This window comes from Brassica napus, chromosome C4, assembly GCF_020379485.1.
Source record: "Brassica napus cultivar Da-Ae chromosome C4, Da-Ae, whole genome shotgun sequence".
NCBI classification, from domain to species: domain Eukaryota; kingdom Viridiplantae; phylum Streptophyta; class Magnoliopsida; order Brassicales; family Brassicaceae; genus Brassica; species Brassica napus.
Window position 1 is genome coordinate 55,916,265 of NC_063447.1, and position 27,180 is coordinate 55,943,444.

Consider the following 27,180-nt stretch of genomic DNA (forward strand, 5'->3'; position numbering starts at 1 on the left):
AAAGGGTCTAACTCTTTGTTGTCGATTATATGATCTTCAGTGAAATAAAAACAAAATATGGGGACTCTTTTGTCTCTTATCAAGCGGCTACACATTGATCTCGTTGCTGGCTCTTAATAAACAACTTCGTATCGACAATACTTGGGGTGTTTAAGCTGTTCTTGTTGTTATCATCAAGTCAATGTTTGCTAATATGCATTTTTTTCATGTTGGTGTTGTTGTTCTTGTGTGTAGTTGTATGTTATAAAGTTTCCTTCTTTGTCTTGATATTGAAGTCAGGAGTATGTTCGGTTTGTAAAATTAAACTAGGCACTGTTGTTTCTTATCCTCATGGCAGTTGTTTCTTAATGTTCTGATCGTATAAACTCAAGTGACTTAAGTCATAAATTTTCTAAAATTTTTTCTAGGGCTGGGCAAAAAACCCGGATCCGAAAAACCGAACCGAACCCGATCCGAAAAAGTAGTATCGAACCCGAACCGAAATTGATTAAATATCCGAATGGGTTCAAAATTTTGGTATTTAGAGAACCGAAACCGAACCCGATCCGAACCGAAGTATTTCGGGTACCCGATTATATCCAAAATTGATTTATATACCTATATATATTAATTATTTTTAGATTTAATATATATTAAGAACATCAAAATATATAAGATACTTTTAACTTATCCAAAATACTTATAAATATATACAAATAGTCAAAGTAACATGTCTAAAATAGCTAAAGTATACTCAAAACACCAACAATACTTATTGATTTTCAATCCAAATATTCAAACCAAACCAATTTATGTTAATTTTAGGTATTTTGACATATGCTATTCAAATTTATATGTAATATATTGTTTTGTTTATAGATTTTGAGAAATTTAAAGTATATAATGAATTTTAAAAATTTAAAAATAATTTAAATGGGTTATCCGAACCCGAACCGAACCCGCAAAGATCCGAACCGAACCCGAACCAAAATTTAGAAATACCCGAATGGGGCTGAAATCTTTGAACCCGAAAACCCGAAACCCGAATAGACCCGAACCGAACCCGAATGGGTACCCGAACGCCCACCCCTAATTTTTTCTTTTTAGTGACATGTGATGAGTGGGGGATTGTATTATGACCAAGGAGGAGAATGATATGAGAATGCAAAGGACACTTGCATTCTGATCTATAAGGCAAAGGACCTCAGGTTAGTCTATGTTCTATTTTTTTTTGTCATCTCCATTGCTTATGATAAGAGCTGATGGAATTTAGGTATGAAAGCAGACCGTTGACAAGGTGTTTTATTTTAACATGTTATATTAATTGAGTTTCTATGATAATCACAAAAACTAGGTTACTAGTATATGCTTGTGTTCTTACATAGATCTCTTTCTTTCTATGTTTCTAGTAGAGCATTGTTTGACTTCGTGACTTTGTAGACAAACAAGTACATTGCGATCGATGGCTAAAGTTGCAAAACCTTGATGGCCATTGTGATCTTCTTCTGGTGTCTTCAGACTTGCAATCAGTTTGTGGAAGAGGAACTGCATCGAGGCAGGTTCGTTGCTTTGTGTGTAGTTTCGTCATCATATTTTAGCCTTGTTAGTAATGTGGGTGAGAGTTTGATGATGGCTTTTGCAGGTGAGGAAATATAGACTTGGCTGGCTTTGACACACCCGCGGGCCTGTACCGCCAAGGCTTGTGCAAGTCGCGGGTCGGGATTGGGCAGCACTTTTAGTGACCGCATCCCGTGCGGGCCTGTACCGCGAAGACCCGCATTGACCGTGTACCGCGGCGGGGCGGGACAAGGCGGGTCGGTACAACCCAATTGTCATCTCTACATACAAATAATAGTTGATTATCACAGGAAAAAAAACCAAAAACATCAAACCTTTTAACTGGACAAACCAAATAAATATTGATTTAAAATAATAGTTATATTTTAGGAGATTAAAAACCAAAAAACAACCTAAAACCGAACCGATATCCAATTCTCATTTTTAAAAAATAACGAAACCAATAATCACATTCCGTGCAAAACGCGGGTTATTATCTAGTATATAGATATATTTAGAGATTTTTGTTATTATTGACAGCGGTGCACTGCAGAGCGGTTGGTTACGCGTTCCGAGCCAAAGATAAATTATTAACTTTATCTCTGTCTAGGGTAGATATTTTAAGCCAACAATCTATTAAGAAACAGTCATATGAAAGATATTTTAGCCAATATAATATGAAAGATATGATAACACCGATAAAGTTGATTCTGACTATTTCTTTTGTGTTTGAAAGGAACACTGATTAGAAAGAAAGAAACCTCTACAATAAATAAAAATTATAATTATTAACTTTTTTTTGTGCAATAGAAAAGTCTGGGACGGATCGGATATCCGTGCAATTTTAAGGTATCCGGATCCGGATCCTTATCCGGTGGATCCATAATTTTACTATCTTTATTCGGGTCCGGGGTTCTCGGATATCTGGATGTCGGATATCCTTCTAAAAATTGTAATATCCGGCGGATATCCGGATCCGAATTTGGATCCTTATAATAAATAAATAAATAATATTAATATACATAAAATATTAACAATAATTTTAAAATAAACATATATAGAATGTTCTTAATTATTTCTATATATAATATTACAAAATTTACATAAAATTTACATATACTATTATAAAAATAAAAATATATTAAATAAAATTACTTTTTATATATAGTTATTAGTATTTGAAATTGTTATAAATAAAACTTACGGATCCGGATATCCGGACTAAAAATTTAAGATATCTGGATCCGGATCCAACTTTGACGGATCTAACATTTTTCTATCCGGATCCGGATTCGGCGCCTCTGGATACCCGGATTTTCGAATCGGATCCGGATCAAATCTCGGATCAAATCCAGATTTCGGATAAAAGTCCAGGGCCCAGCAACAGATACATTATTAACATGTGTTGTGTTTTAAAGGGAAGACTGTTTTTTTTTTTATCAAAAAAGGGAATACTTTTTTTTTTTGAACAATAAAAAAAAGGAAGACTAGTATCAAAGAAAAAAGGGAAAGAAAAGATTGAAATATTCATGGGAAGAAAACACAACAATGACAAACATGACTGATAGCGGCTATTCACGGGATGTGGTAGCAACTGAGGCATACATATATTTTAGTGACATTGCTTTTTATTGGGGTAAAAAAGTTGATCATCCTAGGAATTGAACTTGTTACCTACAAATGTTAAAGAATGTGCTCTTATCATATTATGACGTATAATGTTATGATTTATGATTATGATATTGTTTTGTCTGTTTATAAAGCTCATATAATATGTTTGTATTAAAGATGTGTATTCATGGCGATTTTGGCGATTTTTTCTCCCTCTCTAGCCTATTTGATCTTAGCCAATAGGAGTGGAGCTAACATACAGAAAGAGAATATCCTTGCTGAAATTTGGTTTAATTTTGGAAATTTCCCAAATCTTTTGGGAAGATCTTCGGAAAATATGGGATTTTTTCTTAAATCTTCAACGAGAGGTCGTGTTTATCAAGGGTTTTCGATAGTGCCGTCTATTACTCGACCTAGGAATTCATCGAATCATCAGAGGAAAATAGCCAGAATCATCTTTCTGTTGGTGATGGATACCAATCTCGTTGAAGTGATGCAAGGAATGTCGATTGAAGTAGATATGCCAATTGTCATACTAGAGGATGATATGTATTGTCTGATGGAAAGAGGAAGAAGTAGTCTTATGGGGAGGTTGCTTAATCCAGAAGCGCAGAACATGGCTCGAATGCTGAGAACGATGCCAAAGATATGGAATGTATACGAGAGAGTCAGGGGAATTGCGCTTTCAAGGGATCGATTTCAGTTTGTTTTTGATCTTGAGACTGATATTAAGACAGTGCTGAAGCAAGGGTTCTGAACCTTTGATGATTGGGGGATGGCTCTGGAGAGAAGGGTTGAAGTTCCTCCGAGATCCTTTCTTCAGACAGCAGCAGTGTGGGTCAGACTGAGGAACATCCCAGCAAACTATCTCACGGCGAAAACGATAGATGCGAATGCTTATGGCATTGGTCATGTGGAGGTGATTGAATTTGACCCAGAAAAACCCTTACTCAATGATTATGTGAGGGTTCAAGTGAACATTGATCTTAACGTCCCGGTGAGAGATAAGAAGTCGCTCAACTTACCTGGTGGTCGAGTAGAATACATTGATGTGGAGTATGAAAGAATAAGGAAGAAGTGCTATCATTGTATGCGCTTGTCACATGAGAAACAGAAGTGTCCTTTACTTCAGAGAATGAAGAACAAAGGAAAAGAGCTGGCTGTGCCTTCTAATGCTAAGCAAAACCAGTCTAGTGGGAGTCGCCAACACCACATTGACTTGACTGAAAGCTTATGCCTCTCTTAGCACCATCGGTACCTCCGGGGTTTGAGCCTCACAGATCCATTGTGGCCCCTGAGGTGTTTGAAGAGATGAGGACTTATATGAACTGTGTCGACCCAGAGGAGAGAAGAATAAGGGAAATTAAAATGCAAAAGACTTTAGATGAGCTGTCGCGGAATCCAGTTGCACAAAGATCATGCTTGAGATTGGAAAAAGCTCCGGTCCTCTCAATTGAGAGAACCAGAGAAGTAGGACATGTGTTTGACTTTCGCACAGCGATGGATGTGGGTATTCCAGACATTGTGGAGTCATCGGTTAGGAAAGTGCCGCTACGGCTCGGAACCCAAGACATGGGAAATGTAGTCAGCCGAAACATCCAAGAAGGCGTTGGAGCGGTTGGCTTTGAGGCTGAGCAGATCAAGGAAATAAGAGGAATAGCAGCTCTCTCCTAAACAGCAGGTGTTGGGGAATACGAGAGAGCATGAAGGGGTTGCAGTCAACATGCCTATATTTGAGCGTGGAGGTTTCAATATTGGCTGCAATACAACACTCTCAACGGAAAGGGATAACCGGAGCAGAGGTTCGGGGAGAAGTAAGAAATCTTGGAGCCGAAGGAACCAGAGTAAAAGACGTGCTACGGGACATTTAGGAGAAAGATGTTCCAAAGAGAATGACGAGGGGCCTCTCAAGCGTAAAGCTGTTGATGATGGAAAGGTTACATCCAAAGTGTCGAAACAAAATGGGGGGTTTGATGGTTCACCAGAAACCATCCAATCCTCAATGACGACGCTCAGCTGGAACTGTCGAGGATTGAGGAGCAACTCGACAGTTCGACGCCTAGAGGAGATGATTCGTGAACATCTTCCGGATTTTCTGTTTCTCCTAGAGACTAAAAACTCTAGTGATCACGTCAAGAAGTTTCAGAGTTCGTTGGGTTATGACCACTTCTTTTTGGTAGACCCAATGGGACTTAGTGGAGGATTAGCTTTGTTTTGGAGGAGTAAATATGAGGTGGAGGTGATGTCTGCATCGAGTAGAATCATAGATACTCGAGTCAAGATTGGAAGGATGAGTTTCTACATGTCCTTTATCTATGGGGATCCTGTCAGGCATAGGAGACATGTGGTTTGGGACTTATTAAGAGACATCGGTTTGAATAGAGATGGTGGCTGGTTTTTAGTTGGCGACTTCAACGAATTGATGAGCAATTCAGAAAAGTTGGGAGGACCAGCTAGGGAGGAATGTACTTTCTTTGGCTTTCGAGCTCTAAAGAGAGATTGTCGGCTCAAAGAGCCACCAAGTTCTGGTGACATTTTCTCGTGGGAAGGAGTACGAGAGATCTTTACCGGTGGGGTTAAGGAGAAAGTTTGGATACAGTGTAGGCTGGATAGGGCGTTTGGAAATGCAGAATGGTTCAGAATGTTTCCGGGGACACATATAAAGTATCTGGAGAGGACATGGTCAGATCACAGACCGGTTCTCATGAGCTTAGTACCATCTCCAGTGAAGAGGAGTGGTAAGTTTACCTTTGATAAGAGATGGTGTAACAAGCCAGAAGTTATGGAGGTAGTCCAGCGAGGCTGGAGTCTCAATACTGGAGGAAACAGAGGTACGATGTCGAAACGAATCCAGTCATGTCGCAAAGAGTTATCGAAGTGGAAGCAATCTTCGACCTCTAACTCGAGTGTGCAAATTCAAAAGTTTCGACAGACTTTGGAAGCAGAAGGAAAAAAACTATATCCTGGCTTGCAGCTGCTCTCTTCCACACGTATTGAGCTTGAGAAGGCATATCAGGAAGAGGAGACCTTCTGGAAGCAGAAGAGTAAAAATACATGGTTGCAGGTGGGTGATAAAAATACTAGAGTTTTCCATGGGTGGGTGGAAACAAGGAGCATGAAAAATAGAGTGCAGTCGCTTTTTGATTCCAGTGGAATAGAGCACTTTGATGAGAACAAGAAGGGAGATATAGCGGTGCAGTACTTCCAAGACCTGTTTCGAACATCTGGTTGCAGAAATGCAGATACGCTATTGGAAGGAATGATGCCGAGAGTCACCACCAGAATGAACAGCAGCTTAACAAAGATGGTGACAGATACAGAGATTAAGAGAGCGGTCAAAGCAATTAAGAGTGATAGTGCACCTAGGATTGATGGCATGACTGGTCAGTTCTTTCAGAAGTACTGGAACATAACGGGAGCGTAGGTGACAGTGGAGGTGAAGAAGTTCTTTGAGTCTGGAGTAATGCCGTCCGATTGGAACCATACGCAGCTCTGTCTGATACCCAAGGTACCTAATGCGACTCACATGAAGGACCTGCGACCAATAAGCTTATGCTCTGTGGCGTATAAGATCATTTCAAAGGTGTTGAGCAACAGACTTAAGTTGATTTTGCCGCGCATTGTCTCACCCACTCAGGGAGCATTTGTAGCTAGTCGCTTAATTTCAGATAACCTACTCATTGCTCATGAAATGATTCATGGTCTCAAGACAAATCCAAACTGTCGAGAGGATTATATTGCTATAAAGACAGACATGTCTAAAGCTTATGACAGAGTGGAATGGGCCTTTTTGGAGACTCTGTTCTTGAAGATGGGGTTTGCCAGACTTTGGATAGACTGGGTGATGAGCTGCATCAGATCAGTATCATATACGGTGTTGATGAATGGAGAAGCATTTGGTCATATAACGCCGGAGAGGGGTATTAGACAAGGGGACCCTCTTTCCCCCTTTCTTTTCATTCTTTGCGCTGAAGCTCTGGTACATGTGATGAGTCGAGCAGAGCAGAAAGGCTTAATTACGGGTATGAAGTTGACAAGGAATTGCCCGTCGGTCCAACATCTTCTGTTTGCCGACGATAGCCTATTCCTGTACAGAGCTAGGCTGAGTGAGTGCACTGAGTTCTTACGGTGTTTGAACTTGTATGAAGATTCATCTGGTCAGGTCATTAATTTTCAAAAGTCAGCCGTCACTTTTGGTGCTGCAATAGACCCAGTTATGAAAAGGCTGCTAGCTGAGATACTTCATATTGATAATGAAGGCGGTGATGGAAAGTACTTGGGTCTTCCTGAGTGTTTCAGTGGCTCAAAGCAGAAGCTACTTGCGTTTATTGGTGAGAAACTAAACAAGAGATTACGAGGATGGTTTGCCAAAAAGCTTTCCCATGGCGGAAAGGAGGTTCTCCTCAAATCTATTGCGATGGCTCTTTTGGTTTATGCGATGTCATGCTTCAGGTTAACTAAACACCACTGTCAAAAAATTATAAGTGCTATGGCTAGCTTTTGGTGGGATGAAGATGGAGAGAAGAGAAAGATTCATTGGATTGCTTGGAAGAAAATCTGTGTGCCAAAAGACAAAGGAGGACTGGGATTTCGGGACATAGAGGATTTCAATCAGGCGTTGCTAGCTAAGCAAGCATGGAAACTATACAATGAACCGAACAGCTTACTGGCGCGAGTTTATAAGGGCCGGTACTATGCCTCCTCGAACCTTCTTGAGTGTGGTAAAGGCTATAGACCCTCTTATGCCTGGAGAAGTATAATTTTTGGCAGAGAGTTATTGAGGAAGGGTTTGATCAGATCCATAGGTGATGGCAGAGATACATATGTCTGGACTGATAAATGGATCTTGGATGAAGTTCCTAGGAGACCGGTGAACAAACAAACATGTTTTGATGTCAATCTGCGAGTTTCTGAGCTCATAGGCGAAGATGGAAAATGGAAAATGGAACTGCTGCAGCAGCTCTTCCCAATAAATGAGGTGGATCGAATCAAACAGATTGTTGCTGGCAGAGTGAAAGACAGAAGGATTTGGGCTTTCAACAAGTCAGGTGACTACACAGTTAAAAGCGGGTGCTGGCTCCTTACAAACGCAACGACAAATAGTGGAGTCGACCAAAGGGTAGAAGACCAAGCGGTAACTGAAATGAAGAAGCTCATTTGGAAGCTACCGACAATACCAAAGATTCGTATGTTTTGGTGGAGGGCAGTGTCTGGGGCTCTAGCTGTTGCAGAACGCCTTACAGCTCATGGTATGCATGTGGAGCAAACATGTAAATTGTGTAATCAAGGTGTGGAGACAATACAGCATGTTCTGTTTCACTGCAGCAAGGCACAAGAACTTTGGAGAGAGTTTCGCTTACCTTCGGATTTTGTCTTTCAAGACGTTTCCCTGATTGAGCTCTTTGGTATCTGCTTAAAGCTCATGGAAGCGAGTACCTTTGATCAGGAACGACGTCAAGCAATCCCCTGGATCCTGTGGACGATATGGAAGAACAGGAACAGCTTGTTATATGCGGAGACACAAGAATCGCAATCCCTGTTGGTTCAGCGAACGCTAGAAGAAGCATCTTTATGGAATGAACTGAACAAGGCGGAGAGTAGAGGAGGGCAGTTGCAGGCTGATATGGGCATACCAAAGCAATGGATACCACCAACACAAGGTATGGTTAAATGTAACCTTCATGCTAGCTGGAGAAGTGATAAACAGTTCATAGGAGCAGCTTGGATTACACGAAATCATAGAGGAGGTGTGTGTATGCACGCAAGAGATGCCCTTGTACCTACCTCGGACAAATTGGCGGCTGAAATGGAATGCTTATTGTGGGTACTTAGAGGTCTACGGGATTTGCGAATGGAGGAGGCCAGTATTGGTACTGAATCTCAACAGTTGATAGATGCAATAAAAAATCCCTTTAGATGGCCACGATATAGGTGCTTACTTCGACAGATAGAGACAGTTTGCTTGGAGTTTGCTGTGATCGAGTTTGAAGTAGAATCATGAGAATCTAATAAGGTGGCAAGAAAGATATCTACAAGTGTTCTCCGAGATGGACGACTGCGTTCGTACCTGGCGATGGGAGGACCGGCGTGGCTTCATGATCTCATCCAGACTGAGGTTATTGGTTAACTTTGAAATCCTTCCCTTAGGATGAATTAACCTTGGCCTTGATTGTCATTGATGCTTATGTTTTGATTTGATTTCCCTAGCCAGTATTACTGGTCTTGTATTTGCAAACTTGAGCTACGTTCTCATGTTCTTTGAGTTAAAAAAAAAAAAGATGTGTATTAAAAATAAATTTAATCACTTCTCTTCAACGCCTACAACATTTAAATACTTGCATAGCCATGTCATATTTTACCAAATATTACTATATTTAAAGGTGAAATCATTTCTACCAAAAAATAATCTTTAAGAACATATTGAAAATGTTGCACAAGAAACCAAACCGAGGCCTAGAATAATCTTCAAGGTACCTGCCCATCAACATTAGATAACCCCGATTGTTCTACGTAAAAACCAGGGATTCATGCCACTTGACGGCATGTGGAGCTAATAATTTCATACCGGAGGAGAATCGATCCTAGGCATGTACCAACACACAGCACTTCATTATCCAGTGGAAGGCAGTAGACCACCGAGATGTAGTTAAAAGCTTGATTTCAAATTTATAAAGTTGTATACTAAGAATGTTATTAATTTTGTTGCTGGAAAGATTAAGTAAATGATACATAATTATGAAAATATTAGTAATGTGATATATAAATACTGTAGACATCTAGGAACTAGATAATAATACATATACCATAACAGATTAGTTTTTTGTTCTGTTCGAAAACACGCCCGAGTTGACGAGTTCTCGGCCGGATAAGCGTTAGGCGTGTGCTCACCGTGGCGAGGAGGAGAAAATCGGAGTGGCCAGGCGGTGGACTGAGTTTTTTCGATTTAACCGTTGAATCAGTGAAATCAGTGCCTAAGATTACAAAAACGTTTTGCTAAACCGAGAAACTTTGAACAAAATCGACAAAAAGATGAAAAAATTGTGTTTGAAGCATATAGATGGCGGCTAGGGTTGCAGAGAACTTTAGCAAAGAGACGAGGGTAGACATGTAAGTTCCTCATTTAATGAATTAAAGCCGGAAAATGCAAAAAAAAGTTCAAGATGGGTTTCGAAACCGGGTCACAATGTCATTTATCCGCGTTTCTAACCACCAAGACAAGTCAACATATTGGTAATGGTTGCCAAATCAGATATATATTAGTAAAATGTCTTAGAATTAATCTCCGATTATTTGGTAACTCGCTAGACCCGGAGTAACCGCCCGACTAGTGCCTAGCGTAGTTCCGAACATGGGTTTTTTGTTACATTCATTATTCAGTCTTTATCTGCGAACTGTGATAATTTTTTTTTTTTTGGTAAAATGTTAAATATTATACCAATTTTTGTTTTTGACAGACATTACAATAGATGACTAGTAGCGGAAGAAACAACACAACATTGAAACAAGCTACGAACAACAACAACAACCGAAAGTAAGAACTACACAACACTAGCGATTAATTGTCTTGATAGCGAGACGGTCTCGGACCAAACTACTCGAGAAATAGCTGAGAGAAACCAGTCGGTTGCCGCGAGCTACCGAGAGAAGGGCGTCCTCAAACCCTGATTGCAACGGTTCCTACAGCTTCCAACTGACACCCTAGATCAAACCAAAGCATAGAATCCAAGCTCTGACCCCAAAACTTAGCTCGGAAGAAGAAACCACCGGCGGTACGAGGAGAAGCCAAAGTCCGACGATGCCGTCGTTCAGTGGTTTGTGCTGGAGATTACCGCCTCCATTACAATCCACCGTGACCATGTACACCCATCTAACTGCAACCCATATAGAGAAGACGGATCGGAAAATGGAAAACCCTCGGGAAGAGACAAAACCAAAGCCAAATCCGGTGCCTGTAGCCTAACTATCTCACCAAAAGCACAGAAGAGCCCTGAAATGCTCTCAATATACGGACACGATGATGCTGCGATTATTTGAGAAGAGCTAAGCTGCGGAGCCGGCCACAACACCATCACCACTTTGCTTTAAGGGACGTCATGGGTAACCAGAAGCAAGAGCCAAGCAAGTGCAAGACCAGATACACCAAAGACATCAACACGAAGCCACAAGGAGGCACGGATAGCAAGCCGTAGCAGTACCACCGACGAACACGTATGCGCCACCACCACCGGAGAACTCGACGGACTGTGATAATTTTTTGGAAAAATGATAGAATTAAAATTAAGGAACAGAGTTAGGCGATCTTTATCAAGGGATTCTCAAAACTTTGGCACGGATTTTCCAAGTTCTTGAGAATTTTCAAGGAAAAAAGTTTCTCAGCTACACCAAATATGGTGTAATATGGTGAAAAACTTCTGAAGTATCAAAATATGTCAATACCATCACCAACTATATGATAATACATGCCACATATACGAACTAAATAATTATATGGTGTAAACTACATAAATGGTTTAATTGATTTTGTGATTTATTAATGGGGTCAATCGGTAATTAACAAAAACTTAATTAAAACCTAAGAACCCGACCCACACTAAGTCTACGAACCCGACCAAACACAAATAACATGACTTAACCTAAAAATTGTGAAAGAACCCGACCCTAAAACTGTAGTCCTCTCATTTTCGGGGTAAGTCATGTTCTTTATGTTTGGTCGGGTTTGTAGACTTAGTGTGGGTCGGGTTCTTAGTTTTTTAATTAAGTTTTTGTTAATTACCAATTGACCTCATTAATAAATCGCAAAATCAATTAAAACCATTTATGTAGTTTATACCATATAATTATTTAGTTCATACATGTGGTATGTATTATCATAGAGTTGATGATGTTATTGACACATTTTGTTACTTCAGATGTTTTTCACCATATTATACTATATTTGGCGTAACTGACGAACTTTTTTCCAATTTTCAAAGACTCTTCACAAAAAACCTAAATCCTGAACACAGATTCCCTTAGCCTCCATTAAGAAATCAAAACTGTTCTAGATAGCGAAGCACCATTAGCTAATGAAGCACTAGAAACGAAAGCAGTAGGAGAGGTTAAAAAAAAAGACAAGGAAATAGATTGGAGACAGAGAATGTTGGATATCGAACAAAATTCACATTTATTCAACAATTGCTTCGATTAACTTTAGGATTTCACAAAGATCTGAGAGTTCAAGAACACCTGCAAGACCGAGAAGTTCTCCTCCAATCCCGACAAGAGGTATCGAGATCTTATATTTATTATTTAAAATTTACTAACATATTTTATTTTGCGATTACAAGTCGTATAAGGGATAAGAGAGGATCTCCAATGTGTATCAAAATAAGAAAAATCATCAAAAATGAAAAAAAAAAAGGATTCTCTCTAATGGTACATTATTTTAAGAAAAAAATAAGGATATTACTAGTATTACATAATATTTGAGAAAACACTATTCACAAATTTATTTTAATTAGTACCCTTTTTTATTTGTATAATAATCTCTAAATTTATGATAAAAACTTTTTTATGCTTAAAAATATATACAGAAAATATTACTTAATAATCTATACAGAAAATATTACTTTAATACTGATTAAACTTTTCAAAATATAGCTATAACAATTGAAGTATTTAAATATAAAAGTATAATTAAATAATACTATATCTTAAATAAACATATGATAAAGTAGCGAACAATGAAAATAGAAATACATAACTAATAAGAAATTAGAAAAAACACAAACAAACTTAACAAAACATAGAACAATTGTTAATGTAATAAAAATTATTTTAGTAAAGTTAAATCTTACTTAAAAACTTCAAATTTCAAAATAAGTGAGTATAATTTTAATTTTTATAAGTATTGTTAGCAATAAATAAGAAGTTAAAAATAAAAGGTAACATTAGAGCAAATCTTAACCTAATTTTGAATTTATTTCGTTTTGAGAAAAAAAATGAGGAATCACAAAGTAGGCATTGAGTATCAGTTACCAAATGGGTTGTCGATTTTTCGTATATAATAATTGCATTTGTTTTACTAAAATGTCAAAAGTATATTATCTCCTTATACAAATGATTGATGTTTTACTTAGTTTATTCTTTTGTATACAAAAGACTGATTTTATAGATTTAGTTAATGCATTTTTCTTTATTTAAAAATACAGCATCATAAAAAAAATTTAAAAAATTATTGGTTGAATTTTATTGAGAATGAGATAAAACTTTAAACTAATTAAAAGTGAAATCAAAAGTAATTAAAAAGTAAATATTAATTATTTTTTTTCATATGTGTGAACAATTTCAAAACATCAATTTTTGTATACAGAGGACTATGTTTTTTTTTGTCTAACAACTTAAAATATCTAGTTGGGGAATGGCATTGTTTAGCAAAAAAAATCAAAAATCTTTTGACACGTAGGTTTTTAGCCTATATATATATATATAGTAGAACTGGGTGGAAAGAGAGGAGATCAGACACAGAAACAAATAAGAACTTTTGTTTTATTATATTCCGAGAATGAATATTGCAGGTATTGTTCCAACGTTGCATGAAGCTATTGCTCCGACTTTCCATGGCGAGTGGATCAAGGTAACTAAATATTAATTCCATGTATTTAACTTCTCACAAATTCATATACTTTTTCTCTTTCAAAAAGATATACTCCTTTCGTTACCAAAAAATCCATGTTTTTGAATTTTTGCACTTTTTAATAAAACATATTAAAATTTAGCTATAACTGCATAGTTTTTTGTAATTTTATATTTCACATATTTTTAAACCAATAAGATTTTAAGAAATGCAATTAATGTTCTTGAAATTCACAATTTCTCATTATTAGTTGACAAAAATTGCATTGAAAATATAAAATATGTATTTTTTGAAACAAAAGTTTTCTTTAGAATATAGATCATTTAAGAACAGAGAAAGAGTATGTTTTAGGTTTTTCACACTTATTAAGAAAACATATCAGATTTTAGTTACCAATACATTATTTTCCGTTATCAATTATTCTCCACAACTTTTAACCAATAAAATCTTTATAAATACCATTATATTTTTTAAAGTTTACAATTTACAATTAATTTATACATTGAAAATATAAAACATATATCTTTTTGAAACAATTTTTTTCTTCTAAAATATAGATCTTTTTGAAATGGAGGGAGTATAATTTTGTAGGAGAAATATATTATGTAGATTAAATTGGCTAGTGATTACTAGCTATGCATTGCCCTAGCTATCACTTCATAGTATTTATTCACTGTTTTCGAAAAGTTCATAAAATAAGCAAATACATCATGATGGCTTTCGTTTTGTGTTGATAATTTGGTAGTTGATTATTTGGGTTGAAATTTATTGTGGTGACGAGATGTTATATTGATTATCAAATACATCAAGTACGAGATATCATATGGTAATTGATTATCTGGGTTGAAATTTATTGTGGTGACGAGGTGTTATATTGATTATCAGGTAGAGCAAAAAGGAAAGGGACCAGGACCGAGAAGTTCTCACGCTATAGCCGTGGTAGGAGACAAGTTGTACTCATTTGGTGGCGAGTTAACATCCAATGTCCCCGTCGACAAAGACCTTTACGTCTTTGACCTCAACACCCACACTTGGTCAGTCGCTCCTGCCACCGGAGACATTCCAACACTCAGTTGCTTAGGCGTCGCCATGGTAGCCGTTGGATCTACACTCTACGTTTTCGGCGGCCGTGATGCGTCCCGAAAGTACAACGGGTTTTACTCGTACGACACAGTGAAAAACGAGTGGAAACTTGTGACGGGGGTCGAGGAAGGACCTGAGGCTCGTAGCTTCCACTCTATGGCTTCGGATGCGGAGAACGTGTACTTGTTTGGTGGGGTGAGCAAAACCGTGAGGCTCAAGACGCTTAACGCGTTTAACGTTTCTGATGAGAAATGGGTCCAGCTTCCGACACCGGGTGATTCTTGCAAAGAAAGAGGAGGAGCAGGTCTAGTTGTGGTTCAAGGGAAGGTATTGTTAATGAACGATTAAAGTCCAGCATTGGTAGTTAGATAACTAATAGATTAAAATATAAAGGATTAGCAGCGTATCACCTATTTTGATTTTAAGTTGAAAGTTCATAATAACCCCGAATTAAACAGGTATGGGTGTTTTACGGGTTCTACGGAGACGAGTGTGATGATATCCATTGCTTTGATGTGGATCGAAACGTGTGGACTAAAGTCGAGACTACTGGGGAGAAGCCTTCACCGAGGAGCGTTTTCGCGATTGCGGCTGTTGGGAAACATGTCATTGTAGTTGGAGGTGAGATCGAGATGGACCCTCAGGCCCATGTTGGTCCTGGGAAGTTGTGTGGCAAAGGTTTCGTGTTGGACACAGAAACGCTGGAGTGGAAGAAACTGGAAGATGGTGGAGGGGAGGCACCAACTGAACCGCGTGGCTGGTGTGCATCGACAGCTGCGACGATCAATGGAAAGAAGGGGATGCTGATATTTGGTGGGAAGGCTCAGACCAACAACCGCTTTGATGATCTTTACTTCTACTCGGTGAAAGAGCTTAACCCTCTCATCAATGTTCGTGTTGGACTTGGATTATTTTAATCTCATAAGGAGATTGGTCAGAGACCGAGAATTGGTGTAAAATACTTATAAATAATGTGTCTCTGCTTGTGGTTTGAAGTCTGGTGTGATCAAAACATCAAAGTCTGTTTTTTCTTTTGAAGTATTGAATAATGTGGGAGTCTGTTTGTGGTTTGAAGTATTCTGTAAGTTTGTAACTGAAACGTCAAAGTCTGTATGTAATGAATAATGTGTGTCTCTGCTTGTGGTTTGAAATATATTGTGATTTGTGAATCAAAGCCTGTCTCTTTTAATATTTTCCTCCATTTCCTTTCCCTCAATGGTGTATACTTTAGACAACCATCAAAGAAGTCCACAGGAGAATTCAGGTTGATATTTAAAAATGCCACAGGAGAATTCAGGTTGATATTTACAAGATTTCATTTAACACCAAATGCAATAATACAATGTTCTCGGCACCATTGCCGAATGATAGAGAAACGCAATGAGCCATACTTGTAATGAAAAACATAAGTAGGTACCATAACATAAAATGTAAAAAGAGATAAGATCACTCTCATAAGAAGGAGGGAGCAAGATCCTTCCTGCACTCACCAATAGGTGATATAATAATGCTCAAAAGAGCAGCAGAGCAACTGACCACCATCTTAGGAGAAGAAACAAACCAAAGTTTTTGTTAATTCGTTATGCAAAAAAAAAAAAAAGTTTTTGTTAATTCGAACTGAAATCCATAGTAGCTTTACTTCAGATTGTAGCTTCCTCACTATAAAAATAGTGCAACTATGAAGAGTTATGTCAAGCAATGTATAACTGAACACGGTGATCGTGAGCAACTGAAGTGAAAATAATAATTTGTAATCAATCCAAAGTTTTTTATATCGTAAACCTCGAATCTGAAACAAGAGTAACATATTAATTAAGCAAAAAGCTTTACACATTCAAACTAAAGTCATATTGTGTCCTAAACTAGAATCTAAGATGGTAACACAGACTAACAGTCTTCAATATAAGTTATTTGTTTGCATATATATATACACACATTATATATACATGTATATACAAGATCAATCCAAAAATCAGATTACGTTGTCGAAAATATAAGTTAACCTCTATGCATATGCTAGCCGAATCAATAAGTAAAAAGAAATGCTCACGGTCTTTGAAGTTAAGCATGCCTGTGGTAAGTGCCCATATTATTTATGGTTATGTCTTTATAAAAAAAGAGTCAAAACCATAAAACAAAAGTGAAAAGAAAAGATTCGCTATTCACCTTCTAAAGATAACTCATCCAAACATGAACTTACCTTGCAAGCAAAGTTTTATTACCTTCATCTATTAGTTCTCATACTTAACCTTATCTTAACCGGGATCGTTGTTGTGATAATGTTTTTAATGATCAGAATATTTTAAAATTACACTCAAGACGAATTTACGTAGCTTGCTTATAGCAATTATTTGTCAACAAATTATATCAAAACTATCAAACTTCGATAATGATCTAACTTTTTTTCTTTTGATAGCCGATAATGATACGACTAAAGAAGAGCAATGGATAATGTTGAAGATACAATACATTAGTTAGTAGTTAACTAGCTTCGTAAGGTGTCAACTGTATATCAAAGACTTAGATCAAATCGTCACATTGGCTTGCCAAACGAAGCTAAGCAAATTGCACACATTAATAAATACATATACGGATCATTTCCTAAGATTCGAAAGGAATATATATATATATATATATATTTTCTTGAATATAATGTTAAATTTATTCAAAGAAAATACTTTGTACATCCTATGTGTAACGTTTCTGTTTTAAAGATATAAAAGAACTATGGAACTCAGAACAAACTAGCACATCCCTTAAGTTTGTGATGCAAACCAGAGCTGCAGTAAACCTCAAACTTTTGATTCCTCTGCGCAAAGACTAAAGAACATTTGTTCCTCACTTGACGATCAATAAATCTGACCAAAGATGCAGAGGCGTAGTAGATGAGCCATGACGTCTCTCGTTCCTTTCCCTCCAAATCGAGTGCAGAGACGTTTGTAAAACGTATCGCACAAGAAAACGAAGCCGACATTTCAAAATATTGCTCACAAGCAGATGAATGATTCCATCCCAATCCATTGTGAAGTGTTGTTGTAGAAGTCCTCTTGTTAGCTTGGTCCACACTACTGCTGTGTACGGACACTCGAAGAAGAGATAGATTACGAGATTCAATCCCATGTTGACAGAAGATACAGGCTGGATCAATGTTAAAATTCCAAGCAACCAACCAATCTTACTTTCCCCTCGCAATTTTTAAATAATTGGTTTTGGATCCATGCAGTGATTTCTAATATACTGACATCATATCATATCACCTATAACTCTCAATAATATGCCAACTTGTTTTAACAAGTTCATTTATGCGTATAATTTTGAGAAAGTAAACATTTTAGGCATTGGAAAAAGATTATAATTAAAGTATATTATTCTCAAGATTAAAGTTGAGTAGTCAAACAGAAACAGTAGTAAAACGTGGGATAATAGGATTTCGATGTAATAGTTCAACATTAATTCTCTTGTGCAGGCCAACAAACCTTGAAACTCTACAGAAATCAACATTGGATTTGGTTTTTAAAAAATCGTGATTTTAACTATGTACATTAATAGAAGCTTCAAAGACTAACAAGCTACTACATCGATCTCCCTAAATTGGAGATCTTCACTAATATCAACACCCAATACTTTCTACAATTCAACAAATAACCCCAAATCAACTTGCAATTCTCCCAAATACTCATGTGAGTGACCCACTAATCATTGTTCCTTCACAGCTCACCCTCACCGTGATCCAGTCCCCACCTTCCCTATCCCATATGGGCCCATCCAACCCACCAACACATCTCAGCCGTCCGATCCTCTCCAAATAACAAGCCAACAAGTTTAAACGGTCTAGATTTCTTGACTCATCTTGCAATTCCACTGCTTCTTCTTCTTCTTCTACTACTTCTTCCTCCACTGATCGCCAAAACGTTTGATCTGTCACACTTGTCGGTGAACTCGAAACCAAAACCGGTTCAATGTCCGGTTTAGATATCAGAAACGGATGGTTTAGGAGTTGTGTAGCCGTCCGTCTCTCTTTTGCTTCTCTCTTAAAGCACATTTTCAAGAAATCCTTTGCTTCGTCCGTAAGCAAACAAGGAAGCTCCGGAGTCTCACCCGAATACCCGACCCGATAAAGAACTGAAACCGGATCCTCCCTTGAACTCGCCTCCGTCCACGGCGGAGAGCCCGTAGCCATCTCAATCACCGTACACCCAACAGCCCATATATCACTCTCACTCCCCTGTTTCTCCCCACGCGCCACCTCTGGAGCCATAAACGCCGGCGTACCCGTCACCGTCTCCGAGCCCACCCGTTTCGCACACCCGAAATCCGCAAGCTTGGCCTCACCCTTCTCCGCGACAACCACGTTGCTCCCCTTTACATCGCAATGCGCGATCCCTTTCGAGTGAATATACTCCAAGCCTCGTAGTATCTCGCGCGTGTACTTCGCGATCATAGCTTCCTCGAGTCGGCCTCCGTTTTTCGCCGCCGCGTCGGTCAACGTTTCGTACGGTGCGTACTCCATCAAAAGATTATACGTAACGACGCCGTTTGACTCTATCTTGGTTTCTGTTCCTCTGTACCGGATCACATAAGGAGAGTTCAGCGAGGAGAGAATCTTGGCTTCTCTTTGCAAGAACTCTGACCGGTGAAGCTCGGAGGATTTGACGGCGAGGATTTCGTTTGAACTGCGATACATGGCGGCGCAGACGGTGGCTGTGGAGCCTCGGCCTAGGATTCTTCCTCTAGTCCATTCCATTAGGACAAGACTAGAGAAAAAACAATTGTTTCTTTTGTACTCTGTCTAATTTTGTTTCTTCCGCTCTGCTACAATGCAACAGAAGGTTTATATAAGGATGGATTAGATAGTGTATACTTTTGGTAACATCGAATTTTTCTACCAGCTTATGAATATAATAACACGTAAATATGTTCTTGTGTGTACACGTGAATTTCTTTTTAAAGTTGATAACCAAATGAAAACCTGTTTCGATTTGATTTATAATTATTTTATTTCTGAAAAATCCAAAAATAAAGAAGAAAATGTGAAGTATCATCAAGTGTACAAAAAGAGGTGTTTTGAGAAACGTGAGTGAAATATCAACTGGCATGTGACGTGGCAATTGAACGTATAACTTAAGAGCATGATTATTGGGAGGTTCTTAATCATGGTTATTGGAGTGTTCTTAAGGTAGAATTCTTACCGGAATATAAAAATCCGTCTCTTAACTTTTAACTAAAAAAATTAAGAACCGATTCTTAAATTAGAGTTTTAAAAACTGATTATTAACTTTTTTAGTTAAAAGTTAAAATACGGATTTTTATATTCCGGTCTGCATCATAAGTTCGTTTAGTCTTGTGACGTGCCACTTCTTTGGTTTTGGCGAGTCTGTACTCTTCAGATTACATTCTCTAGAAACAATGACCTGTCGACCTCTCTGTGGTCAGAAAACTTTTAGTTCTTGCTCCGACCGTAGTTCCTTATATCTGCGGAGCTACGTGTCCGAAGATTTAGATGCTACGTGGTGTTTATGATTAGCGTAGTGTTTTTTCTTTTTGAACACTTTTTTAACACCAATTGGCGTAATGTTTATTTGAATCTATTTGGTTATTGTAAAGAAATAATAATAATTATAATTTGCTATAATTTTGATTTGTAGTTTCTTATGAGTTTGGTTGGTATAGGAAAAAAAAGTAGTGGAGATGAGAAGTTGGGCACTTTGGTAGATTTTGATCGGTCATCTGCATTCTGCACACTTGGAGCTTTGGTGTTACACTTCGTTATCGTCTATATTATATATGTGTGCATACGATTTTTTCTTCGGATTTTCCAAAATTTTCTGGTTTTTTAATATTTTATAAAATATAAGTCTTGTCTGACAGCGTCTTAAATCTGTTGTCTATTATTTGTATCCTTTATTTTGTCTATTGTCTTGTTTTCTTATTCGTTTATGATATCGTTGTTACTTGTTACCATTATTATTTATTTAGCAAGCTGTAAATAAAATATCAAAGTTTAAATTTATCTTCATGTATAACCAAGAAAAGTCTTCATGCTACAAAGTACATATATTATCATGGAAGACCTAAATTTTGTAAAAGAAGACTTTCTGACGTTCGGAGACTTTTCCTTTTTTTTGCTAGTTGTGTAGAATATAACTTTACATTCCTAACAAAATCACTTCAAGGATTCGGGATATAATTTGTTCCACCTGAGGTCAAGACTATAATATTTAACTAGATATTTTTTTCTAATTTAGTCAACTTGTTATCATATAGATAATAGACGTTCGTTAGACAAATATTCTGACAAGAATACAAAAATAAAATAGATTAAGAAGATTCGTTGATAAATCGTTTAAGACTTGGAAAAAAAATAAACGACAGTGAGCGGTCGGTTTAACCACCATTATCGGTTGAGATTTAAGAAATAAATAATCACTTCCAAATATGATTAGGTCTGTTTTATGGTTCTAACTTGCAACTTACATTCAAATTAAAGTTAAGTTCACATAAAGCACTACGACTAATTAGGCTAATGATGATTTTTCTTTCTTTCGTTATTTGCACTCCAAATAGCTATTTGTCAATTTACATATCGATTTTTAAAAAAAACTTTTTTAAAACTAAAAGTTTGAATGCCATATCATTTATTGATTTTATAAAATTGGAATGAAAAATAGTACATAACGCTTAAACCGAGTTGGATGTCAAAACTTCATCGTGTAAAATGAAGATTATCTTCATTATATATATAACATATTTTATCTAATAGTAAACGCATTTCGGCCAAGATATCTCAAGACATCGATCTTAGATATTACAGGATCAAAAGTCCATACTTTTCTATAAAGCTCTCATCATAATTTTTCCGGTGAGTAGCTAAGATTTCAAACATTTTTCGTCTAGCTGGCATGGATCAACTCTGCGTAGGCAACTTGGATATATTGTTACGCATATGCTATATTTTTGGAGCAATTAAGTGTGTTTTTCCTAGGTCGACTGGATAGCCAATAGGGTTTATCAAAACCAAAAAAACTATTTTATAGGTTAATTATGTCAAGCTAGCTTAACAAATTATTCAAAATGCTGAATTGTATAACTATTCGTGCTTATATTATATTTTTTCAAATAACACGTACAATTTGTGTGCTGTTTGGTAAGCTTTTCCTGTACGTTCCTACCATATATATACAAATCATATGAATACGAAAATTTGTAAAACTAATGCGTGTATGTAACACATGGCATGAGAACAAGAAGGAATGTAAAAAGGCGAGAACTCCTGCTTCAAGCAACAACCTACTCAATTTTAATAGTAGACATCTCACTAGAAAAATAGACCAAAAAGGTGGAAAGGAAAAAAAAACTATTAAACGAAACAAATATTTCAGAGAAATAAAAGGAAGCATCAAAACGGTTTCGGTTATCTTTTTGTTTTATTTTTCTTTTTTCCATCGAGCAAAAGAAAGGAATAATTCTATAGCAACAATTTAGAGACATATATAAATTAGAATAATTATAATTATTGAGAGCATTCAACATTTCAAGAACAAGATAATGTACATGGTTTATTTTTTTTGTCAATCGTTACATTGCATTTATGATTAGGAATATGCGAAATCTGACTTACTTTTTTTATACCTACGACTTCTGGTGGTTTAACACCAACCATTCATGTACAGACTATAGGTTTATGATTTAAGAGACTGTTATAAAAAAACATGTAATATGGTTTGTTCATAAAAAAAAAGAACATGTAATATAAATTTTTTAATCCATTTAATTTTTGACTAGTTCTCTAATCTAGTATTATTATTCATCAAGCAAGGTTTTATTTTAAAAACTTGTCTCAACCACAGAAATAGGTTTATCAATAAAAATTGAAGAGAAGACTATAATGCGTGAGAAAAGCAATATAGACCTCTTTCGTTGCTTCAAAATATAAACTCTAGATAGCAAGAGTAAGAGTAAGACATAAGGAACTTATATTCCATTCCCTTCTCCCTTTTATAGAAAAAAAAAAGATTTGATTTGCTTTTTAGATTAGAATATTGGGATAGTGAATCTATTTCATATGGACCATATATTTCAATTTATTTCAATCGGTCGATGTTTTAAACATTTATGTAACTCGTAAACTTGTATGATGAAAAATAAGTGCAAACGATTTGCTTACATTACACACTAGTCATCGATGGTACTCAAACCCGGTGACAATACTTTATTCAGAAAATATTTTAATTTATTTCTTATCCGTAGAATAAGACATCCAGCCAATGACAGGCCAAAACACTCATCTCCAATGATTAGAAAAATCAATATTAGCCCAAGATATACGTGTACTCCCTTTAGACCATCTCCAACCCACCTATATTTCTATCTCTATATTTTTTCCTAAAAACTTTATTATAGAAGTGAAAATGCTCCAATGTATGCTTCTATAATAGAGTTCCTCTATTTATAAAGAAAAATATAGAAATATGATATTTCTACCTCTAAATATAGAAGCAAAAAGTAACTTTCCTCTATATTTTCCTCTAAAATAGAGGAATTCTATTATAGAGGCATACGTTGGAGTATTTTCAGCTCTATAATAGAGATCTCTATTTTAGAGAAAATTATAGAGGTGTACATCGGAGATGTTGTTAGGTGTCAATGTAGATTTTTTTTGTCCAATCAATGTAGATATTGTTTTGATATTTTCAACGTAATTTAATAAGGAAGTAAATATGATACGTTTTTTAAGTCTCTTTAAAAACAGAGGTATAGTAGGAATCTCTATCAACATAATCATCCCACGCCTTTACGACCGGATTCCCAAATTAAAACTTGATGGTCATGGACCTCGTGGTTCTATCTAGATTTCTACGAGGATCAAAGTTGATTTCCTTGATTCTACTGAGTTTGGGAATAGGGGAGTCATGGACATCTCTTTTCATAGGAGAGTTTCTACCTTTAATGGGTTTAGTTCCCACCTTTTTACCAGTGTAAATGTTCATCATGGTGAAACTTTTCTAATTTTATGGTTTTCCTATTTGTGATATGTGTTTGATCAATGAATTTTTTTTTGACATCAATGGATCTAATACTCAAAATTTTCAACATCTATTTTTTTTAACTTCTTTAATTTCCTTTTTTTCTCAGTTGACAATGAATCGCGTGGGTTCCTTTAGTTCATGCACATTGTATATCGCAATTGAATAACTGAAGGAATTAACAACGTAAAAATATATTGCTGGGTAAGTTTTATAAAATAGAGAAAATAATTATTATAAAACTACTAGTGTTAATATATACGTTTGACTGTCAATATTTTTTATACAAATTATTTTAATCATTCAATATATAAAATCATAACTGATCGCACAATTAATTATTTTTTACTTTTGACACTGTACAATATAATGCATATAAAAGCTTGTGGATCTTGTGAATTCTACTTATACATCTACGTAATCTCATTTCTTGTAAATCATGATCTACTTGGTATGTATCATATTACCCGTTATTAAACCATTTGTATTAGATTTTGATGAATGACTTAAGTTCTTGACGAAAGTATACGTATTATTAAAAATTTGAGAAAAGAAAAAAAAACGAAACTATATTTCTTTAATCCATATTTATACAAATACAGTGTCATCTGCTGACAAAAAAAAAAGAAGAATTCAAATACAATGCTGGAACACGTGCAAAATGTAATTTCAATATTCTTTCGGGTCTAGTAATTCCAATCTTTTTGGTACAATTTTAATTTATGTTAATTGTAAAGTCAAATAAAGAAAGGAAGAAAATCGGTTATCCCATCACTTTCGCATTCCTTGTTAATATCATAAGAGTAGCTAAAATTTGTACGCATGAGTACATATTACCCTATAAGTAAATGGTTTATTCGACTGATTAATGTTCAAGTTGAATGCATGACTGGTTACAAATAAGCCCAACAAAGTTAGCAGTGATCCAGTTTAACCATATACACATTGGGCACGTTTATTATTGGAGACCGTGCGCTATGCCGGTGATAGCCCCGACACTATCACTTAATGGTTTCCACAATTATACAATCAACCAAACACATCGATTTCAGCTAAAAGTCCACACAACACCCCACAACAAAACAAGCAAACAAACAAACCACTTTATTCGATTCTGGTAAAGTCCCTCAGTGCAATGTCCTTATTTGAGATCTATCTTGGGCATCACAAAACGTTTCAGGACATACAGGAACACTATCTGAGAGAAAGCATATATGCTTAAACCAAGTAACGTTTCATCCATGAAGTGAAGCGAGACCAAGCAAGCTCCACCGCAGCTTCGTCTTCATCAGAAAGCCCCATGCTTTTCCTCCTGCTCACTCCTTCAGGGCTCCTGTTCAAGAACGCGTGCCCGTTCCCCTCGTAGATATGAACCTCGTGCGCCACTCCCGACGCTTTCAGCTTCTCTTCAAGATTCTTCGCTGCCTGCACAAAACCTCAGCTAAAATTTTCCAAACAAATCAAGAAAATAACTAACTCAAAACCCTTACCGTGACATCAGAGAAACCGACAAAGTTATCAAGCTCCCCAAAATGTGCCTGGACAGGCGCCTTAGCCTGTGCAGGATCCGCAAGCTCGGAGGAAGGAGTACCGTAGAATCCAACAACAGCGTCAACCTCAGGAACCAAAACAGAGCTAGCTATAGCCAATGCACCTCCCATACACATCCCAGTCACACCAACCTTCTTGGACCCATTAGCTTTAAGCCAGTTAACAGAAGCACGTATGTCTTTAACAGCTCCTTGCCAGTCAAGTCCGTCCATCAGATGCTGCGCCTCCGCGGTATCAAGACCAACCTTTCCTCGATACAAACTACACGATGATGAGAAGAAGAGACTCAAATGAGCTTTGAATCAAAGAAATACTATTAAGAAAGTTGAAAAATATCGAGAGTTTGTATTTATACATATGGTTTACTAAAAGGAAGCTAAACCAACGGTTAAGCAAAATGAAACTTAACCAAAGTACAATCTAATTTAACCGGGTATTGTAATACATATGAACTCACTCGGGTATGAGAGCTTTGAAGCCAGTGTCGAGTTTCGAGATTTTGATGGCGTGGTTCTTGATCTCAAAGTCAACACCCCACCATTCTTGAATCACGACGATCCCAGGTGCGTCGTCTTTTCCGACCACATACGCATCAAATGTCTGAACAACATATCACATAAAGGATACGATCAGACCAAAAAACAAATTCAGGGAGAGAAGAGGAGGAGAAGCTTACAGTGTCGTCTCTTTGGATTTGGATTTTTTTGAAAGCGGAATCGGCCATTGATCTGATTGATGAGCGGTGAAACGATGGAATCGAAGATCTACGGAGATACGAAGAAGAGGAGAAGAATCTGGAAGATGAAAATAGTGCTGCTAACATTTCTCGACTCTTTTTGTTTTGCGGCCCGTGGGGATGAAAACTTTTCAGGGTCTGCCCAAACGGCGTCGTGACCATCAATACATGGGCCTAATATATTTTATGGGCCTTTAGATCCAGTTGATCTTGAAGTTATTCTAGAATTCTAGTGACTGGATTTGATTTTAGGTTTGGATCAGTTGAACTTTTTAATAATTCGATTGGACCCCAAGAACTTTTCAATAGATCCAATTACACCCCGGATGGTGAATTCGACATATTTCAATACTTTAGATGGTTTTGGATACATTAGCTAATACTTCATGTAGCTAGAAAACTTTTTTCCTTATTTTTTCTTGTATTTTATGCCAAAATAAATCCATGACGATAAAACGTTGATTCTAGCCGTACATGATGGATTCGTAAATGGGTGGTTCACATCACCTAATCTATGGACTTGTCTTTTCTGCGTTTCGATTGTATCAGTTTGTCTATTTTACTCCCAATTATATAAGGTGAAGTCCATATAAATACAAACTTTATCATTGTATGCGTTTTAACAACCAGAACTTATTGGATTTCGTTTTTGGACATTCTTGGTTTCTTGATTTTATGAAACTGACCCGATAATCAGGGCCAAGTCCTGCGTTTTGCATTAAAGAGTCGATGTGACGGCTCACCAACAGTACCAAATCTTCACACAAACCAACCCTCAACGATGTGACGCCTCTTCTTGTTTTCTTTTCTCCACATCATTAATGTTATATACTGATTTGTCTGATTCTTGCTAAATCATTCAACCATGAAATCTAGACCTACAAAAAAAAATTCTCAGAAAACATCATAAGAAAATCACATTATACAGCATAAAAATCACAAAATAACATGTGTTAGATAGCAGAAAAAAATTAAATTACTTGCCAATAATAAATCTAATGTAAACAAATACTTTAACTAAAATA

The 27,180-nt window shown here is 36.7% G+C and overlaps 4 protein-coding genes across 4 annotated transcripts; 2 read left to right on the forward strand and 2 right to left on the reverse strand.

The window, feature by feature from the left end:
* The first annotated feature begins 3,922 nt into the window (after positions 1-3,922).
* LOC106427642 (uncharacterized protein At4g02000-like) lies at positions 3,923-4,821 on the forward strand. Its single transcript, XM_048756038.1, has 2 exons — positions 3,923-4,340; positions 4,394-4,821. Exons 1-2 carry the CDS (start codon positions 3,923-3,925, stop codon positions 4,819-4,821), a joined length of 846 nt encoding a protein of 281 aa, XP_048611995.1.
* An 8,689-nt stretch (positions 4,822-13,510) lies between these two features.
* LOC106427690 (nitrile-specifier protein 2) lies at positions 13,511-16,019 on the forward strand. The gene is made up of 3 exons (XM_013868407.3): positions 13,511-13,762; positions 14,648-15,172; positions 15,304-16,019. Exons 1-3 carry the CDS (start codon positions 13,691-13,693, stop codon positions 15,760-15,762), a joined length of 1,056 nt encoding a protein of 351 aa, XP_013723861.1. The 5' UTR covers positions 13,511-13,690; the 3' UTR covers positions 15,763-16,019.
* A 2,297-nt stretch (positions 16,020-18,316) lies between these two features.
* LOC106427657 (mitogen-activated protein kinase kinase kinase 17) lies at positions 18,317-19,747 on the reverse strand. Its single transcript, XM_013868378.3, has one exon. It carries the CDS (start codon positions 19,587-19,589, stop codon positions 18,522-18,524), a length of 1,068 nt encoding a protein of 355 aa, XP_013723832.1. The 5' UTR covers positions 19,590-19,747; the 3' UTR covers positions 18,317-18,521.
* A 5,042-nt stretch (positions 19,748-24,789) lies between these two features.
* On the reverse strand, positions 24,790-26,354 carry LOC106427696 (protein usf). Its single transcript, XM_013868410.2, has 4 exons — positions 26,096-26,354; positions 25,877-26,019; positions 25,359-25,680; positions 24,790-25,293 (listed from the first exon to the last, which is right to left on the reverse strand). Exons 1-4 carry the CDS (start codon positions 26,315-26,317, stop codon positions 25,087-25,089), a joined length of 894 nt encoding a protein of 297 aa, XP_013723864.2. The 5' UTR covers positions 26,318-26,354; the 3' UTR covers positions 24,790-25,086.
* Positions 26,355-27,180: the final 826 nt, after the last annotated feature.

Excerpts from the sequence above, each read along its gene's own strand:
- LOC106427642 (XM_048756038.1), top strand. The coding sequence starts at position 3,923 with ATGGCTCTGGAGAGAAGGGTTGAAGTTCCTCCGAGATCCTTTCTTCAG. Across the intron at positions 4,341-4,393 it reads TGCTAAGCAAAACCAGTCTA|CACCATCGGTACCTCCGGGG; the intron begins GTGGGAGTCGCC and ends TGCCTCTCTTAG.
- LOC106427690 (XM_013868407.3), top strand. The coding sequence starts at position 13,691 with ATGAATATTGCAGGTATTGTTCCAACGTTGCATGAAGCTATTGCTCCG. Across the intron at positions 13,763-14,647 it reads TCCATGGCGAGTGGATCAAG|GTAGAGCAAAAAGGAAAGGG; the intron begins GTAACTAAATAT and ends ATTGATTATCAG. Across the intron at positions 15,173-15,303 it reads TAGTTGTGGTTCAAGGGAAG|GTATGGGTGTTTTACGGGTT; the intron begins GTATTGTTAATG and ends CGAATTAAACAG.
- LOC106427657 (XM_013868378.3), bottom strand. The coding sequence starts at position 19,589 with ATGGAATGGACTAGAGGAAGAATCCTAGGCCGAGGCTCCACAGCCACC.
- LOC106427696 (XM_013868410.2), bottom strand. The coding sequence starts at position 26,317 with ATGGTCACGACGCCGTTTGGGCAGACCCTGAAAAGTTTTCATCCCCAC. Across the intron at positions 25,681-25,876 it reads TTCAAAGCTCTCATACCCGA|TTTGTATCGAGGAAAGGTTG; the intron begins GTGAGTTCATAT and ends ATCATCGTGTAG. Across the intron at positions 25,294-25,358 it reads TCGGTTTCTCTGATGTCACG|GCAGCGAAGAATCTTGAAGA; the intron begins GTAAGGGTTTTG and ends GGTTTTGTGCAG.